This window comes from Dipodomys ordii, unplaced genomic scaffold (assembly GCF_000151885.1).
Source record: "Dipodomys ordii isolate 6190 unplaced genomic scaffold, Dord_2.0 Scaffold1, whole genome shotgun sequence".
In the NCBI taxonomy this organism is placed as follows: Eukaryota; Metazoa; Chordata; class Mammalia; order Rodentia; family Heteromyidae; genus Dipodomys; species Dipodomys ordii.
Window position 1 is genome coordinate 65,727,570 of NW_012267217.1, and position 19,252 is coordinate 65,746,821.

Consider the following 19,252-nt stretch of genomic DNA (forward strand, 5'->3'; position numbering starts at 1 on the left):
GTCTCTGGTTTTGTTTGTACAGTCCCATAGACCTCCCTATGAGCTTCCTTATGACAGCCAAAGCATATGCAGTTCAGACAGCAGCACGCAATAGGTTCTCTTTTTCTTTCTAGTAGATAGCAAAATCCCATCGTTGGCTATACTTTGGTTGTTTCACTCCATGCTGCCTTTCAGTAAGTGACTGGAACTTTCCAGGGCTGTAAGGGATAACACTGGGGCCTCGTGTTTGTAGGGGAAGATAGTCCCCACGGCTGCCTTACAAAATGCACATGCCCCAAACTGAATCAGAATCAGAAGCCTGATTTTGAAGCCTCTGAGTTATAAAAGGATCCACAGGGAATTCTAGTAACTGGCCAGACTTTGGAAGCACTGATGGGCTGTACACATAATGCCTGATACGGTGCCTGATACAGTGAAATCTTCCACTGGGGCAGCTGAGAATGTAATTGATTCTCAACTAAAACAATCAGAGGAAAGTTTTTTTTAAAAAGACCTCTGAAGATCTGCATACGGATATAACAGACTGTCACGTGCAGTGGAAAAGATTGGCCCAACTTTACCAAAAAGTACTTATGTTTTAGCATCTAAAATTGGGATGATCAGATGATTCATCTCGATTATGGAGCAGTTGATTCGGATCATCACATAGACAGTGCAACCACCGGGGTGTGCCATGAAATTACTAGGTTCTTTTACCTCTGCTTAGTCTTTGCAAAGTTAGGAATAAACTGGCTTAGCCTGAGAGTCTGTGTTCCCTTCATAGTGAAGAACTTTGATGTGTGCTCTTCATAAAGCAGGCCTGCGCCATTGACGTCAGCCGCTTGGCTGGGCACGGTGAGCTGCCTCTCACCCAGCCCCGAGGTGTGCTTTCCCAGGACCGCCTGGGTCCCCTGGCTTCAGAGCTGAGGGGCAGTGCTGTGCATTTGGGGGACTTGGGGAGCAGCAGTGATCCGCGGGCTGCAGTTCCTTCACGACGTACTGTCACCCTTTCTTGGGGTGCGCGCCACCCTGGCTTCCTCACGCCCATTCCCCGTGTGACACCCCCACAGGCCACCTGGGCAGACGGACGGTGACTCTCGGTGGTCGTGCGTACAACCTGAGGCCCCATAAACTAGCACAGGCTGGCTTCTGCGGTCTGTACTCCGCCGTGGTGTTCACCTGACTTGTTTATTCCTAGGGAATGTCACTAGTGCGTCTGGGTCTCAGATGGCAAGCGGCATCAGCCTGGTCTCCTTCAACAGCCGACCCGACGGCATGCACCAGCGCTCCTACTCAGTCTCCAGTGCCGACCAGTGGAGTGAGGCTACGGTCATTGCAAACGCCGCCATCAGCAGTGGTAAGAGGGGGCGCAGCCCCACAGACCGCGGCCACCACCAGGTCCTCCGTGGACGCCGGGGGCTCGCCGTCCAGCCGTGTGCATCTCACCCGTCCTCTTGGGACCATTTTGTCCGTGACAGGCTGTCTCACCTCCATCACACATCATCTCATTCGGTCCTCTCTGGCCAGGGAGCAGATGTTCATTTCCATTGGACAGATTGGCAAACTGAGGCTGAGGACAGGGGAGGTAGCCCTTACCAGGGTCATGTGACCAGGAGATGGTGGGGCTGAGAAGCAGTGTCTGACGCCACACCCCCAATCGCACCAGGCCTGGTGCACATTCCACCTTCGTCCACGTTTACGCTGTTCAGGTTAGGTCATCCTCCGGGCCCATTCTCCAGGATCCTTGGTGTGCCCTCCAGACTCGGGGAGCCCCCTCTGTCATCTGAGTCCAGTGGATTCTAGGAAATATTCCCAGTCTTCCTTCCACTTTTTTTTTTTGACAAGCGTGGCGTGCTTCGTGGGGGACAGATACACAGCGTGCCGGGCACCCTGACTGGGCAGCATGCTTTGCCTGTGGCATTCTGTCTGTGGCCCGTTCACCGGTATTTAAGGGAATTCCCACTGTTGTATGCAATCTATCAGAGAGGGTTTTAGAGTAATTTCAGCATAATTTGTTCTAATTAAAAGATTCAGCATCAGGTCTTCCCTGTAGACCGGCCAGCTGCTGCGGCAGGACGCTTGCTCTGGGTAAAAATATCATCCTTATTTCTGGTTGGCCCACATTGCTCCACGCAAAGGCCTCCGATGAAGATGTCTCAGAGTAAGAGGGAGGAGAAGCGGAGTCAGGACAGTTGGCTCCAGAGGACCTGAAGCTATCACCGTGACTAGAACACAGCTCAGGCGTGGCCCAGAGCCCCAGCCCCAGGACCAGCACACTCCTGGGGTTCTTGCCTCAGTGCAGAAGAGATGCTTTGCCAGGTAGCAGACACGTCTGCAGGGCCTCTGCCACTGGCTGCCCCTCGTCTGGAAAGGCAGTGCTGACCCCGAGCTCCCCAGCAGAGAAGGGGACCTGGCCCGGGCACACTCAGGCCTCCACGGTGAGCCTGATCTCCACAGCAGCCTCAGGACCTTTCCTCCACGAGCCTCTGCCTTCCTGTCGGTTCAGTGGGTGTGACCCCCTTCCCCGAAGAGACAACACATAACATGTAGCTTCCAGGACAATAGTTATTACCGTGGTTACAACTGAGGAAAAGCAAGTCCTTTAATTAATTTTCAAATACTTGGAACCATTACAGATTAATAGTATAATCAGGAAGATTCAGAAGCCAGCCTGTGTTAGATTATGTGGCTAGAGCCGTGGGGGAGGCACTTGGAGGCGGCTGGGGGGCTTCCCTGAGCCCCAGGCCTGTGGCGCCAGGCCCCTCTGTGAATCACCGAGGCACCGTGGAGTCTGATGAGAGGCCAGGGCACAGGTCCCCCATCTTCACTGGACTTGCATGCAGGAAGAATAGAGATGGAAGGACATCTTCCTGGGCGAGGTCATGGCCCCAGACCTTGCCTGCCTTCTCAGAACCTCCTCACAGAACATTTGAGGTGGCCTAGCAGTCTGTCTACAGCTCACTTTGTACAAATTCCTCTCGTGCACAATCGTCTCCGCGATAGTCTCTACCGCCAGCCCTCCCTCCTGCTGCCAGCTGTGTGTGTGTGTGTGTGTGTGTGTGTGTGTGTGTGGAATTACACGCGTGTGCAGCGGGATTTCCACACTGCAAATCCCTGTGGGTCGGGAGGCTTCCTTATTTCTAGGCCCGAGGTTTGGGTGGCAGCGCCTCACAGGGATGTTGGCTGTGCTGATCTGGCTGTGCTGGGACCCCAGGGGTCACATGTGGTATCACATATTCGAGCAAATTCGGGTGTCCATTGACGACTCCTGTGCCCCTTCACCTTACAAAGCCTGAGACAGGAAGTAGGACACACAAGCAGGAGCCCTGGGCTTCGGGCTTCCTGTGCGGGAAGACCAGAGCTGGAACTGGGCAGGTAGTTTACAGATCCATAGTTAATCAAGGGAACCTTCCCAAGGAGGATCACACTTGAGCGCCGCTTAGAGAACCGGTGAATCTTCCGTGTGAGACGGCAGGAAGATGATGTTATAACCATTGGGGCAATGTGGATAAAGACAGGAGAAAGAGGAAGAATGGGACAGCGATGATCCGAAGTGTAGTACAGTTGAGCACAGCAAAGTGAGGAGAAGCAGAAGCGAGCTGAGCGCTGAGAGGCCAGGGTGGCCTGGTTACTTAGTGTTGTGTCTTAAGACTTTTTAAAGGGCAAAGGTGCATTCCGTACCGGTGCATACGCGTCTTCCAGCCCGTCCCGCTAGCGGCCGTCTTGTAGTCCATCTTCCCAATGTGCCGTGATGAACCAGCTCCCTGTTGATGGACCCAGACTGTTCTCCAGCACTTCTGCACTGTCCATACTCTCACACTGATGAGCAGCTGTCTGCTTCTGTCATCCTAAGAGCTGGACTGGGGGGAAGGCTGCATAGTTTCGATAGCTATGGTCGAAGCATGCTTTGATCAGACAAAATTCTGCATCTTTAAGATTCCCACTGCAAAAATCAATGTGAAATATATTTTTAGTATACCAGTTTATATTTTTTTCTTAAAATGGCCATGAATGGAGTAGGACGAAAATGAAGAGCAGAGATTCAGAACATCCACAGAAAGGTGTGTAGAATTGCAAGGCCTACAGCTTTGCAGGGATCAATCTAAAGACTGATAACTTGTCACACCCAATATGTTTTGTTTTGTTTTGTGTCACTACTAGGGCTTGAACTCAGGGGCTCCCTTTCTTGCTTAGCATTTTTGCTCAAAGCTACCTACCACTCTCCCTGTTGAACCACAGCTTCCAGATTTTTTTTTTTGATGGGTAATTAGATGAGTCTCATGGACTTTTCCTGCCCAGACTGGCTCCCAGCCACATGCCTTAGATCTTAGCCTCCTGAGTAGCTAGGATTACAGGTGGGAACCACCAGCACCAGTGTTTCAGGAAAGGGAACAGTAATGTATCCATCAAAGTATCTGGTATCTTCATTTGGATGAGCTCGTGGAGTAGATGCTGTGGCTGGCCCTGTTGTATCAATGGGGGACCCCTTACAGGGCTGAAGCGTTACCTGTTCCTGGTATGGGCTGGGACTGGCCTGGGATTGGCTCCAGGTCTTGGGTCTTCCCTCTGAACACAGGCCTTTGGGAACTGCTTAGAGCGACGTGTTCTCAGAGCATATTCAGACCCACCACGTCCAGAGTGCGTGTGCCAGGGGCCGGCGCCACACAGAAGTGGGGGAACCATGACTAAATCCTTCTCAAGAGTGGGCCCCACACCAAGCAGCCACTGATAGTTCCTGGAGTTGGATAGAACTGCAGGTGCCCAGGCCAGGAAGCCTCTGCTTGTAGACTACACACTGATGGGGCAGTGGCCAGACTGCGGCCATGATTAAGGAACAGCAGGTGCAGGGTCTGTCGGAGCTTTCTGGAATACCTGTTTCTAACCGGATTTCAAGTCCTCACCCCGAGTATCAACAGTGCTGGGGTGCTCCATACCGGAAACAGAGTGAGTCCTGAGGACTTGCGGCCCTGCTTCCTCTACTGGGCACAGTTGATTTAAGCCCTTTTCTTCTAAGATTTTCATGAAAAAGGTAACAACAGCATTTTTATTCCATTTTCCCTTCAAACTCCCCTCCATTAAGACTTGGGCTCCTGAGCACTTCTCAGTCTTTCCCTTTGACACACAGGTACGGGAAGGTGGAGAGGGGGGTGAAGGGGGAGGGAAGGAACCCCTAATTAGACAGATGACTCCGTAGAGGGTAAGCCCAGGAAACAGGAAGCACTGGCTAAATTAAGAGGAGAAGGGCCAGAGATTTCATTCTGTGGAATGGAATGCCCCACTGCTTTATGACTATGACTGTTGTAAGGTTTTACATTAAGTACCTGGGGTTTAAAATTAAACGTCTAATATAATTTGGCGTTGCTAACATGAGGCCCACATCTGCCCTTGGAGGAGATCCACGCAGCTCTGCTCGGGGTTTCAAACCGCTGTCTCTGGGCTGGCAGAGGAGCGGCGGGACGAGACCCCTCCTGGCTAAGCACCCCGCGCTGCTCAGCGTCATTTTTTTAAATTCAGAGCATATTCATCCTGCGCTTCTGCATTGAAAAAGGCCATTCCAGTAGTATATGAAAAATTAATTTTTTTACATTTTTTTTCTCACTCCCCTAAGTGTTTGACAGAAGTAATTTTTGCAGCAAGAGAGAATAAAAACTGGTGGCTGTAAATTCCTGTCCTGGAACCTCTTGTGTGGATTCTTTATGGACTCAGAATTGATCTCCATGTCAGATCCTGTTGTGGTTTGAACTGTTTATCACCGTAATGGCAGTAGTGAGCCCTCGAACGCCGACTTATAACCCTGGGTAAAAGAAATTGGTGTTTGCCGTCAGTTCAGGGGCAGCTTAGCGTTATTGATAGATTCAGAACAATTATCTCTGCAACAACTATTGGCCCGGGGTTTTCTTGAATCTCATTGGATGCCTGTAATTTTTTTGTTCGTCTGTTTGTTAATCGGTTTCTCTACAGGTAATTTTTTCCAGAAGTATTAGCCTTTCTGTGGGGAGCCATTGGGCGGAAAAGGGCATTGATAGCTTAAGTTTCCGTCACAGCTCCGTTCAAAACAAGGTGTGGTTTAAAATGCATTGCCCCTGTGCTGAGGGCCAAGGCCAGCGCCCCAGCGGCGGCCCTGACGTGGTCTGCCTGCCTCCCTAAGTGTCTGGGCCAGCCTGACCCTTCCCCCACCCCACCCCCTTGCAAGTGGCAGCCTCAGCTGAGCCTGTGGCTGTTGCCGTGGCAGCCACATTTCTCTGCCTCCTAACTGTCAGGTTGTTCTGATGGCTCCACCCCGTTCCCGATTGCTTCAGTCCAACCGTTTATCTTCTGGCGCGCTGACCGGCCATCGCTGTTAACACCGCATCTCTCCACCTGACTCTCCCGCGTCGCTCTGTGCCTCCCCTTGTCTCTACAACTGCAGCGACCACTTGGCTTTGTCGGGATCAAGCACAGATGCCTTGTTCATCTTTTCTACGTGGGAGGTGTGCCTGGTGTGTGTGTGAGTGTGCAAGCACATGTTCAAGTTCCTACCTTTGTGTATGCCTGCCCCAGCATGTGTGCTCTGGTCTCTGCTTCCTTCTAACTAGTTAGAAATCACTTTTAACAAATAATTGTTATATTTTCCCACTGGAATCTGAGTCTATTAGACAGATCCTGAATTGGAAGCACTTGATATTTTACCTAGGTTTTTCTCTTGTTGTTTTTGTTTCTCAGGGTTTGAACTTAGCGTTTCATACTGGCTAAGCAGGAGCTGTACCTCTCTGAACCATGCCTCTGACCCTTTTTTGCATTAGTAGTTATTTTTGAGATGGGGTCAGGTTTCTGCCAGGGCACAGGAACATGCCTGAGCTGTGATCTGCCAGCTTTAGGGTTCCTACATCAACTGGACTGACAAGTCACAGCACATAGTGCCAGCTCCCGGTTGAGAAGGGGTCTCCAGACCTTCCCTTGACCCTCCCACTCTCCGACATCTGGCCTGCTGGCAATTTTTGTTTTGTTTTGTTGGTGGAACTGGGATTTGAACTAAGGACCTAAGACTTGCTAGGCAAGTGCTTTTCACTTGAGCAAACTTTTTAAGTCTTCCAAAGTTTTTTTTTTTTATCATCTGCAAAACAATGTTAGAAACACTCCTATACATTATAAACGTAATTACACATGTATACATATACATTTACAAATTCAAGAACCAATGTATGTGAACCTTAAAATTTGTCGTAAGAGCATTCTAGGATAAAATTATTATACAATGCCTATTTACTCCATTAACTACAGAGAGCAGCTATAGCCTGTTGCATTATTCTTTTTTAATATATATATTTATTGTAAAGTTACTGTGCAGAGGGGCTACAGTTACATGAGCAAGGTAATGAGTCCATTTCCTATTGAACATTGTTAGCTCTCCTTGCGCTTTTAAACATGTGCTTTGCATGACTGTTTTAGCAGGGAGTTAGTAACAGGTGTCTTGCCTCTCCTGTACTTCGTTTGACTAGTCTTCTCCCCACTAGTCCAAGAAGGGTCAGCAGCCAACATCTTAGAACACAGTTTGGAGGCAGCTGTCACTCCTTTCCATGTCATGTGATCAGTGTAAGTTATATTAAATAGGTAGGTTTCATTAGGTAGCCGATGAAGAGAGCACCAAGCACTATTCAGGCAGGAAAAGAAGTTTATTTACCGAACTGCTGCCTCCGCCTTGCAGGGTGGAGAGGCATGGCTGAAAAAGGAAGGGGCGACCCACCCCTGGGCCAGGACTTATCTAGGCCAGGGACAGGAAGGGGTGTGGCCAGGGACATGAAGGGGTGTGGCCAGGGACAGGAAGGGGTGTGGCCAGGCAGGGGAAAGGTGTGGCCACAGTGGATCTGGATGTGACCTCAGGGTCTGGGACCCTCCTAAGGGCAGATGGGAGGCCTGTTTCCAGAGGTGGCCCAGGATTGTGACCTGGGGGGTAGGGGGGGAGAAGGTGACTGCTTCCGGGTCTGCCAGTTACCTAGGTAACAGATCTGGGCGGAGACTTAGCCAAGAGGGAGGGAGGTGTCCCTGTGCAGACCTTAGTCAGATCATTGGGTTGTTTCGTGTTTGTTTTTAAGTTGGAACTGGTTTTGTTGTTGTTTTCCCCCCTCCTTGGGTGTTATACTGACAATTCTAGTGCCTGACCATCAGGCGGTGGTAGTGTGGCACTCTTGTATTCTGACCAAGAGGTACAATTTGTTGTAGGATCGTCATTGAGGGGAAGGGGTTGATTTACAAAGCATTTGCTGCTCTGGTCTTCAAAAGCCTCATCTCTAAGTTCATTTTCTGATCATCAGAATCATTATCTTCATGTGATAACCAGTAGAAAAAAGCTGAAAGACTTAGAGGCCACCTTCTTCAATAATTAGCCAAAATTCCACCCTCCTGCCCCAGGTCTTTCTGATCTCAGAGCTTTCTCTCTGCTACTTTGTCAAAGGAAGAATGAATGCTCAGAACTAAAACATTGTGTCATAAAAGTTATTTGTCTTTTCAGAGCGCTTGCTCTTTCAGGCGATGCCTGATCATACAGGTATACATTTCTCTTCTTGCTGATCCTGCTCTTCCCTTTATCAATTCCTCCAAAGCTGGCCGCCATTCAGGAGCCATCCCCCGGGGTTCTTCATCGACCTTCAGCTTAGCTCGGTGTTAAAGGGCCCCTGGGCTCTCATCTCTCAAAGCTGGGCAGTCCTGGCTCCCCCGCTAGGGGTCTGCTCTGTTCACCAGGCTAGGCGGCCTAATTAAAAGGATGACCCCAGCTCCCTTCTCTGCACAGCCTGCCTTCCTGTCTCTGCATGTGGCCAAGGAGAAGGCAGAAGCTTCCTAGGGTAATGGACCACAGGGGGGAAAGGTGGATTTTTCCCCTCCTGATCAGAACGCTGCAACTTTGTACTTTGTCTCCCTGGTTCCTTCCTATTGGCTGTTTCCATCCGTGGCTGTTGACCCAGAAGAGATGGGACACTCACAGGCTGCCCCAATTACCAGAATAGGGAGCCGTGACTGCCACGCCCAAAGGCCACGCCAGGTAAAAACCTAAACCGATGGCAGAGACGACACTGTTTCCATACAAGCCCCAGCGGTGCTCCAGCAGAGGTGACTTTGTATCCAGGGACATTATTTTTGTCACAGTGAGACCTGAGGACCTCGTTTCTGGAATCCTATTGGATAGAAGCAAGGGATACTGATAAATACTGTCCACGGGAAAGCTTCCTGCACCCAGGAGTTGTCTGACCCCAAATGTCAACCATCACAGCCTTTGGTTCTCTGGCCCCTTCCTACAGAGAACCTGCTGTATTCCAATTAAGAACTCTTCTAAGAACAGGAAGCCAGCCTCCTCTGTGAGGAGGCTGCCACAGTCGGCTCCCGTCGGGGCCTTGTCTGCGTCTGCTTTCAACACAGCTCAGACCATCGCCATGGAAGTACAGTGGCATCTCTAGCTCAGTGGCAGTTCCCGTGGCCGCTTACGGTTGCAGCTGGGAGTGGCATCCATTGAGCACTCCCCCTTGCCGGGCACAGGAGATGGACCCTCACCCCAGAGGACCAAGGGGAGGTCGACAGCGGTTAGCTGAGCACAGTGGCGGGGGGCGGGGGAGGGTGTCAGGCTGGACGGAGCTGAGAGCCAGCCGCGTGAGGTTTGCAGGGCCGGGCCGGGCCCTGCGGATGCTGTCGACCTAATGGGTTGAACCTTAAGAGCCAATGTTGTGAATTCCAGTCCAGCAAGCCAGTTGTGCAGACAGCAGAACAGGGGCTCTCACACCTGGAGAGGGGCCTGGGCACACCCGTGCACATGGAGCCGAGGCTCACCAGCACTGGGGAGTTAGGAGGACATCCCTCCAGCCACCGCTGCTGGCTTCTTACCAAGCCAGGCCAGCCTGCTGGGGCCCCTGGGGGGTCACAGTGCAAGAATGACTGGCACGTTGGGTCACATCCAGAGCAGAAGGTCTGAGGGCTGAAGATCTAATTTGTGTGGTCAGAGATGGAGCCCAGGTTCTGGAACATTCCATGAGTTGCAAACTCGCAACCATTTGAGAACCACATTTGTAGAGTGGTATGAATGCTGGTGGCATTCATATGCTCACGAGTGTGAAGTATTAGCTTCATTCTGTGTTAATATAGAAAATGGATCAAGGAACAGTGAGTAGAAGTTACTAGAAGGCCTTTGATACACAGTATCTGTCAGGATGGCTGCTCCAGCCCTTTCCTCTCCCCGCTTCTCCTTCCCCTACTAGCTGATACCTGCTACGGCGTCCCCGAGTCCTGGAGACATTGCTGGTCTGCCCCTGCCACCCATATTTCCAAAGGCTCTCTGGGCCCTTGTGGCCGTGGCTCCGTGGGCTGCTGCACAGGCCTGCTCTGACCTCTCTCCTGACTCCTGGCGCTCCACACCTCTGTTGCCTCCTCGGCTTCCCCGGCTTCCCCCGCGCCCCCGTGTTCTGACACCGCCCTGCCCTCCCAGGGTCCCCCTGCAAGGCTGCGTGGCCCCGTCCCTCATCTGCGTGGCTTTGGGGACCTCTGGCTTCGCCGTGCTTCTCCCGCTGTCCCTTGGCTGTCCCCTCCCAGTGGCCTTCCCCAGCGCCTTCGGGACATGAGTGTGGCCGGGGCAGCTCCCTGCTCCTCCCCGCACTCCCCGGGGAGGAAGCCTGGCCGTCTAACTCGGAAGACACTGAACCCACAGGCCTGGCCTCTGCACTGCCCCTCCCCACCGGCGTGTCCCCAGCCCTCCTTGGAGGGCAGCTCGCTATCTGCAGTGAGGGCAGAGAGCCCAGGTTTTATCCTGCAAGTGTTCATGCGCGTGCGAACACGCCTTCCACCTTCTTCTCCCAGGAGCTTAAGCCTGAGACACAGCGGCTCCAAGGCCTTCCCTTAGCCCACCTCCACACTCTGTCTGCCTGGCGCACGCTGCCTGGCCTCGGAGGTCACCAGCCCTCTGCTGCTTTTCCTGCCCTGTGTCCACGCACTCTGTTCACCACAGCTCCGCCTCGCCAGGCCTGACCCCACCCCTAGCGTTTGCTTGCTTCCTCCAAGTTCATTACCGTAGCAGCCCAACTCATCTTCAAAACAGGATAGACAGACACCTGCCCGCCGCACGCAGAGCGCGCTCCTGCTGCTTTGTTTCCCCCTGCCAAGCCCCACATCCACCCCCAACCCCTCTCCACACCTGCAGCGGCCGCCCTGCCCCGCCCGTGAGCGAGTCCTCTGCCAAGACTCAGGTCCTCCCCATCCCCCTCTCCCCAGACCCCCCCCCCCCGCCATGCCCTCGCCACCTTCCCAGACATCTCTCTTCTTCATTTTTATTGGACCAGGCTTATGCTGTGGGCCCTCTTAAGTTGTGTCCTGCCCGGGCACGAGCGGCTGGTCACTCGGCCACATGTGGTCGCCCTGGCTTCTCACTGCTGCAGATGACGCATCTCCCTTTCTCCCTGTCTTCTGTGAGAGGCCTCATGTTTGTCTCCATGTTCTGGGGACCTGGAGCCACATTCATCTCCTTGACACAGCACACGCTCCGTGGTGGGGGCCCTGCTGCCCAAATGAGCTCTGAGGTGCTGCCAGTTTTCTGCTCAGCAGTTATTTGGGTTTTGTTTTGTTTGCTGGTTTGTTTTGTTACTCATGGGGCCTGAACTCTGGGCCTGGTTGCTGTCCCTCAGCTCTTCAGCTCAAGGCTAGCTAGCGTTCTACCACTTGAGCCACAGCGCCACTTCTGGCTTTTTCTGCTTATGTGGTGCTGAGGAATCGAACCCAGGGCCTCGTGCATGCAGGGCAGGCACTCTACCATTGAGCCATCTTCCCAGCCCAGTTATTTGGGTTTTTAAGATAAACCATGTTGATCCAGATGCTTTGTATATTGCTTTGGAGCTATGTCTTAGGAGAGCGTGTGCTGCTTCTCCAAGTGGAAAGAAAACTCTGACACCTATTGTGTTTGCAACTCTAGAATGCCTGTGTCATTGTGTAACTTTAAGCCATGAGTTTCTGTTGTAGTTTGCTAGCTCTCTTCAGCTAGCAAAAAAAATGCACCTGTACTTCTGTGGTCTGCTTGGGTACTCAACCTAGGAATCCGGCTGTTTGCCAATCCTCATTCTTGCTATATCTTGGTAGTATTGCCAACTACTAGCATAAAACTTTTCCAAGCCCTCCTCTTGTGCTTCCCAACTTAGCATTTCTAACCATTTACAAAGGGAAAGACCTGAAAGACTTGATTTTTAAGTGGTAAGAAAGGACTAGCTAATAACCTGGTACCCACAGCTCATATCTGTAAACCTAGCTGCTCATAAAGATATCCATTTCAGACCAGCCAAAACTCTGAGATTTCAACTACCGTTAACCAGTAAAAGACGGGACAGGAGGCATGGCTCAAGTGGTAGAGTTTTAGGCATGAGTATGAAAGCTAAGCAAGAGCACTAGGCCTTGTTCATGCCCAGGTACTGGGAGAGAGAGACAGACAGAGACAGGAGACAGAGGGAGAGAAAGAAAGTCACTGTGAAGCAGTGAGGAAGAGCCAGACAGATGATAGCTGTGTGGCTCCAGTCTCCAACCTTCTACTCATTTTCTCCATTACTGCTTGTTTCTTTTTGATTTTTTTGCAGCCCTAAAACTTCTTCACTGAGCCTAGATTAGATCGTTGCTTTATTATCTGACAGATAAGATTATTAACAGAAAGTGATATTAATATTAATTACACAATGATACTAAAAATTTTATATCACACAGAAGCAGATGGTTATTTTAAATAACTTAAGATTTTATATGAAGAAGCATTTTAAACATAGTTATAAATGCTATTTTAATTGCGACATTATTTCTGCAGTGGGATTTTTTAAATCTTACTACATTTGCCTGGCAGTGTTTATATGTGTGTCTCAGATTCTTTAAATGTGACTTATCTGCAGGAAAACAGTTATAATTGCATTCAAAATACTGACTTATGGGAGGACTTGACACTTCCGATAAACACAGCATATAACTGTCACCGCTGGTCACTTCATGTGGTTGTAACTGAAGAATGCGGCTCCGGTGTGGGAGCTCCTCTCCAAGGCGCTTGTCAAGTGTAACCGCGTCCCCATTGTCTCCTCAGGTCCGCATGTAATGTTTCAGTGTTTATCAGTAAATAGTCTTTCGCTGTACTCCACAGTTTTGCAGTTTGGTTTGGTTTGGTTTGGTTTTCTTGGTGCTGATACTGGGGCTTAGCTCTGGGTCTCAGCACTGTACCTGAGCTTCCTGGCTCAAGCCTAGCGCTCTACCACCGAAGCACAGCTTCACTCCTGCTTTGTTTGGTAGCTAATTGAAGAGTCTCATGGACTTGCCTGCCCGGCCTAGCTTTGAATTGCGATCCTCAGATCTCAGCCTCCCTAGTAGCTGGGATTATAGGTGTAAGCCACCAGCGCCCAGCTTGAACTCTTCTGCAGTTAACTGGGGTGAGCATTCTTGTTTAGAACCAGTTCTTCTATAGCACAGAGCTGGAAACGCAGGCACACGGTGAGCCTCAAAAAAAAAAATCTGAGCTTTCACACACTGTTCGCCTTGATGGTATTCACCATGCCCAAAGCAAACGTGGCTGCGCCGCTCGCCTTCTGGGGAGCCTTCCAGAGCGTCTGGCGCTGGCTCCTGCACCAGCCATCCTCCAGAGAGCCTGCTCGAGAGAAGACATCCTCGGGCATGCTTTCTGGTGTGGCACAAGGAAGTTGAAGTCGGGGGGGGGGCACATCGGGTCATGTATCGGAAGGCCTCTGCAGTCAGAGACAGCGGGGCAGGTCGTGGCTGTAGGAAGACGTCCCCTCTTAGAAAAACTGCATTCCGGAAAACACAGTGGGCGCTACCATCCTCGGCAGCCAGTGCCCACCTCTGACCCCTGCATTCTAGGGCCGCTGACAATAGAACGCGTTATTTGTCGTTTTATCTAATGCTCCTTTTAAGTTTGGTAATTGCACTATTCTTTCATTTTTGAAGTTCAGTCCTCCTCAGAAGTGTGTGGTTCCCAAGCTGGTGTAAAGGGCGCGACTCCCAGTGGCTGGACCTCTGTGCAGCCTCGGGCCGCTGCCCACCTTTCCGCCCAGGCACAGGAGTGGCTTGCGCCTTCTGACGAGCGAATCTGCTGCTGAGTGTTACCCTACCCTTGCATTTCCCCTATCTTGGGAAAGTTTTAAACGCAAGCAACCCTTTGGTTTTGGGTTTGTGTGTGTATGTAAGCTGGCATCAAGCCTTGAACTTGGCCTGGGAACTGTCCCTTAGCTTTGTGTTCTCAGGGCTGCTACTCTAGCACTTGAGCCACAGCTCCACTTCCAGTGTTTTGGTGGCTAATTGAAGATAAGAGTTCCACATACAGGCTGGGAAAGTGACTCAGTGGTAGAGTGCTTGCCTTGCATGCATGAGTTCCTGGGTTCGATTCCCCAGCACCACATAAGCAAAAAGAATAAAAGCCGGAAGTGGTGCTGTGGCTCAAGTGGTAGAGTGCTAGCCTTGAGCTGAAGAGCTGAGGGACAGCGCCCAGGCTCAGAGTTCAGGCCCCCCCACCGGACCCAAAAAAAAAAAAAAAAAGAGTTCCACAGACTTTCCTGCACTGACTGGCTTCAACCTGGGATCCTCAGGTCTCAGCCTCCTGAGTAGCTGGGAGTACAGGCATGAGCCACATGTGCCTGTCTGTCTGGCTTTAAACACTTTCATTGTCATTGTGTAAGTGGTTGTTCACACAGTGACAGTTCCATAGTCAGATCAGGAGTGCAGGGCTTCTCTCGGCACCACCCCTCCCATTGTTCCCCCATTTGCCACCTCCCATCCCTGTGCTCATTTTGATACATTTTTATTTTAATTGTGTCCTGTACAACACTGATAATTGTAGAGATTCATACTCTTCCCGTTTGTATGTGTGAGAGAGCTAGACTCTGATAATGGCCTTTTCCATAAACCTAGTAGTACATTAAGCTTTTCTCTATGAGAGTCACGCCTGTAACCCTGGTTGCTCCACCGGCTGCAGCTGGGCAGCCAGCCTCAGCAAAAAACTCAGGAGATGCCCCTTTCTCAGTAGCAAAGTGTGGCACACACACCTGTTATCTCAGCCTCAGCAGCAAACAGACCAGGAGGGCTTGGTCCATGAGCACCTCCCTAAGAAGCGCAGGACCCCAAACTCAAGCCCCATACTACCAAAAAGGAAATAAGTAGTAAGGTGTTAAAATTCTGCCATATCTGGAAACAGTCCCCAGACTGGAGACGACCTCCTTGGCTAGGTACCAAATAGGTTGGCAGCTGGCAAACTCCTCCAAGGGAATGACATTCGAATGTGCTTCCTGTATAGCGCCGTGGAAAGGTGTCGGTGTAAATCCAGGGGCTGCTGCCCCGTGCAGGTGGGCGTGGGGTGGGTTTCCTGTGTGACCCCCGCACCTTTCACTTGCCAGGCCATGCTTCTTACCCCAGGGCCTTTGCACGTGCTGTGTTTGGTAACCTCTCTGTGTTAGCTTCCCCTCACTATGATAAAATACCCTAATAAAACCAACTTACAAGGAAGAGAGGCTTGTTTGACTCACAGTTTGAGAAGTTTCTCACGCTGGTTGGGCCTGTGGAAGGCAGAACATGGGGAGCGTGAAGCACCCCATCTGCACGTCTTTGCATTGAACACGTTATAACCGTTTATAGTGAGTCTAAACGTCAGCCTGGACAAGGAACACGTTGGAGCCCCGCGCTGGCCCGCGCCTCCTCCCGGCAGCCAGCTTGGCTTGAATACCGAGGCTGTGGTGGGCTTTTTTGTTGATGGTTTGCTTGTTGGGTTTGGGTTCGGGCTTGGGTGCTGGTAACAGGGCTTGAAGTTAGGGTCTGGGTGTTGACCCTTCACCTTTGCATTCAAGGCCAGTGTCACAGCTCTACTTCTGGCGTTTGGGTGTTCAATAGAGATGAATTGGAATCTAGTGGACTCCGCTGCCCAAGTTGGCTTCAAACATCGATCCTCGTACCTCAGCCTCTTGAGTAGCAAGGATCGCAGGCGTGAACCACTGGTGTAGCCTGGCTAGATTTGTTTTTATACACTACCAAATGATGTGCCATCAAAAAGAGTCAAGCCCCAATAGCGTCTTCCTGCAACCACATATGAGAGTGTTGTGCCTGTAGGCCATGAGGGCGTAGCTCATCAGAAGTAGATGGTAGCAGATCAGTGTCCAGCCAAGGGAGCTGCCCGTCCCTCTGCCATTCCGCCCCCGTCCACCACCGGCTTATTCTTCACAGCTGCACACATCTGCCTCGGCCCTCTAGCCTGCCGGGCTGTGTGGATGTGCCTGGTGGGTTCCACTTGTGCCCACTGTGCGTAGGAAGCCGGTGAGCCCTGGGCTTTTTCGTCAACATCAGCATGGTCTGTCCAGCCTCCACTGTCCCTCGTAAAAGAACAGCAGGGGCCAGTGAGCCCGTCACACGCCGTGTCCTTGGTGTGAGGACTCTGCTGACCCCTTGCTCGCGCAGCCATGTGCCACGGGTCCCAGTCCTGGTCCTCACAGAATGTAAAGCTCCCGGGAAGAAATGTCGCCGAGCTGTAGAATTAGCTGGCTGAATTCCGTGTCAGGAAACCTCTCGCTCCTGCCTCTCCTGTGACCCGGGCAGGAAAAGGGAAGGCCCCTGGACGTGGCAGTGGAATGTCTCCCTGGAACCCTGGGCTGCCAGCAAGTGGAAAAGGGGTTGGCTGTTTAGCCAGTAGGCTAGGTCAACGTCTGTGCTGAGAACAGAGAGTGGGGCGAATGTGAGGGTCCGGGCCAAGCTGAGGCCCAGCACGCCCAGATAAATACAGGATCAGAAGCTCCTCCCTGTTTGCCTGGATCCCCCCACCCCCACCCTGGGGATAGCATTTCCCGGCCAGGACAGGCTCCCACAGCTCAGCTGGGCCACTCCAGCTGCTAGCCACGAGACCCCAGAGAGGAGCCGAGCAAGAGGAAGTTACAACAGTCTAGCCGGAAGCCCGGTGCGGGCTGGGCAGGAGGGACAGAGTTGCATCCCCAGGAATGGCCGGCCACAGGGAGGAGCCCTGTGGGCCAGGGAGGCTGGTGGGGAGTCGTTGCTTTTAACCTCACCCGTCCCCAGGGTGGGAATCAAAGGCAGCAGCTGGGGAGGAGGGAGAATGAGGGCTTCTTTGATGGATGGTGATTGCTGAGCCCTCTTCTGCGGCCCCCTCCTGACCCTTCCCTCAGCCACAGGGGGCTGCGGCTTTGCTTAAGGAAAAAGAAAAATGTCTGTTATTATGTTTTGGAACACAATCTTATCTTTCATTTTACTTTAAAGCAATCTTCCCCCGAAGACCAGCCGTAGTATCTGACTGAACCGTATTGACAAAATTTTAGCCATGAGGAAGAAAATACTTAAATTCCAGGCAAGTCTAACCTAAGATCTGTGGACACTTTCAACAAAACCCACATTCCAGAACTGGTAGAAATAAATAAGATAGGCCTTAGTGGAGCAATTGATTTCAGTGGGTTTTGTTTGTTAAAGAATAAGACTAATATTTTTTCCTGTTGTGCTAGAAATTGAACCCAAAGCCTTCTACTTGCTAAGAGATCCAGCACTGAGCTATACCCCTAATCCTAATCTCAGTCTATAAACATCATTGTGGATTCTAGAGAATAAAATCTGATTTCTGGCTGCAGTATTACTGGACTGTTTTTAAAGGCCATCCTTTAGAAGGACTTCAGCAAAGGAAGCGTTTTGGCCTGCAGTTTTGAAGCTAGTCACGTGTCTCTGGTGGGGACAGTTGCTCAGAGCAAGCTGAACGATTCATTGCAGTACAAACTGTCCAGAAGTCACTCCCCTCCCCCCCCATGTTTATTGACAGAGCTGTGGGTCGTCCTGAGATCCACTGACGTAAACACAAAAACCCAAAAGCCCATTTTTGTGAAACTTTCGTCTTGGCCAGAGCTTCTAGAATCAGAATTACTCAGTATGTACTTCATGTTTTTGGAAGTGATTTCCAGGTGGGAGGAGTTGTGGGGATTGTGTGTTCACTGCTACACCAAGAACCTGAGTTGGCACCGGCTGGTCCAGCGATGTCGCTGGGGGCCACCCACAGAAGTCTCCTTCAAAGTAAACCATCTCCTTCCTGAACGATGAGTCCTGGACTTCAGATGGATCCCACTGTACCAGCCCCACAGGACGGGGCAGGTGCACACCGCCCCTCAGAGCTGACCACGTGTCAGCTGCAGAGTAGAGACAAGCCCTCCACTGTGACCCACTTCTGTGCCCTCCGGCTTGGGCACCTCCTGCCACCCACCTCCTGCAGACATGGGAGCGGGGATTACTTGGATGTTGTTGGAATGCGGCGCTGTCCAAAGCAAGGGTGAGCCATCAGCCTCATGGCGTCATTCAGAATGTGCACGCCGGCTTCAGCAGCCATGAGGCAGCCTGCATGCATGCCCCACAGCTCACGGGCTGGGGCTGTGGCCGCCCGCCAGTCAGGACCTGGATAGGCCCGCGAGGCCTGCTTGCCAGACAGAGGTCAGACGTCGGCATCAGCATCAATGTGGACTGTATAGCACGGTCATCCTCCAGTAGCAGCGTGGCAAATATCTGAAACCAGGAGAAAGCCTGTTCTCTTCAGGGCTTGGCAAAGAAGTTATCTCATATTTTTATTTGTTGTTGTTTTGTTGTTGGTCATGGGGCCTGAACTCAGCCTGGGCACTGTCTCTCAGCTGTTCAGCTCAAGGCCAGCGCTCTACCACTTGAGCCACAGCACCACTTCCGGTTTTCTGAGTGGTTTATTAGAGATAAGAGTCTCACGGACTTTCCCTGCCTGGGCTGGCTTTGAACCAAGATCCTTAGATCTCAGCCTCCTGATTAGCTAGGAATGCAGGTGTGAACGACTATGCCCGGCTGAAGTTATCTCATATTAATATATGTAGTATATATATATATACTACATATATTAATAAGTATATATATATATATAGTAGAACAAATCTTCAGAATATGTTTGGGGCTTTTTAAATATAACTTTAAAAAAATCAAAACCATTTATCCTAGCCCAGCCCTGGTCACTGATGCCTGTAATCCTAGCTGCTCAGGAGGCTGTTAAAATCCATGAGATCTAGAGGCCTGTTTCAAATGGTAGAGGACCTGCCTAAATCAAGCTGAGTGAGCAGAAAAGCCGTTTATTACCTAGTACCAGCCAGAAGGGAACAAGGGACTATACTGTTAAGAAAGGTAGCTGTTGATACAAATTTTGGCACATATGTATTGTTCCTGTTGTTTGGGCATCATTCAGAGGCGTGGAAATCAGAATGGTGGTAGTCTGTAAGGGCTTTGCAATTAAATTTTTCTGATTTTTGTT

General features: G+C 51.2%; 1 protein-coding gene across 1 annotated transcript in view; it reads left to right on the forward strand.

The window, feature by feature from the left end:
* The window catches only part of Agap1 (ArfGAP with GTPase domain, ankyrin repeat and PH domain 1), a 345,764-nt gene that overhangs the window by 212,535 nt on the left and 113,977 nt on the right, over positions 1–19,252 (forward strand). The window contains exon 13 of the mRNA XM_013023308.1: positions 1,178–1,336. Coding sequence (XP_012878762.1) covers positions 1,178–1,336 — 159 coding nt within the window. The remainder of the gene's footprint in view (positions 1–1,177; positions 1,337–19,252) is intronic.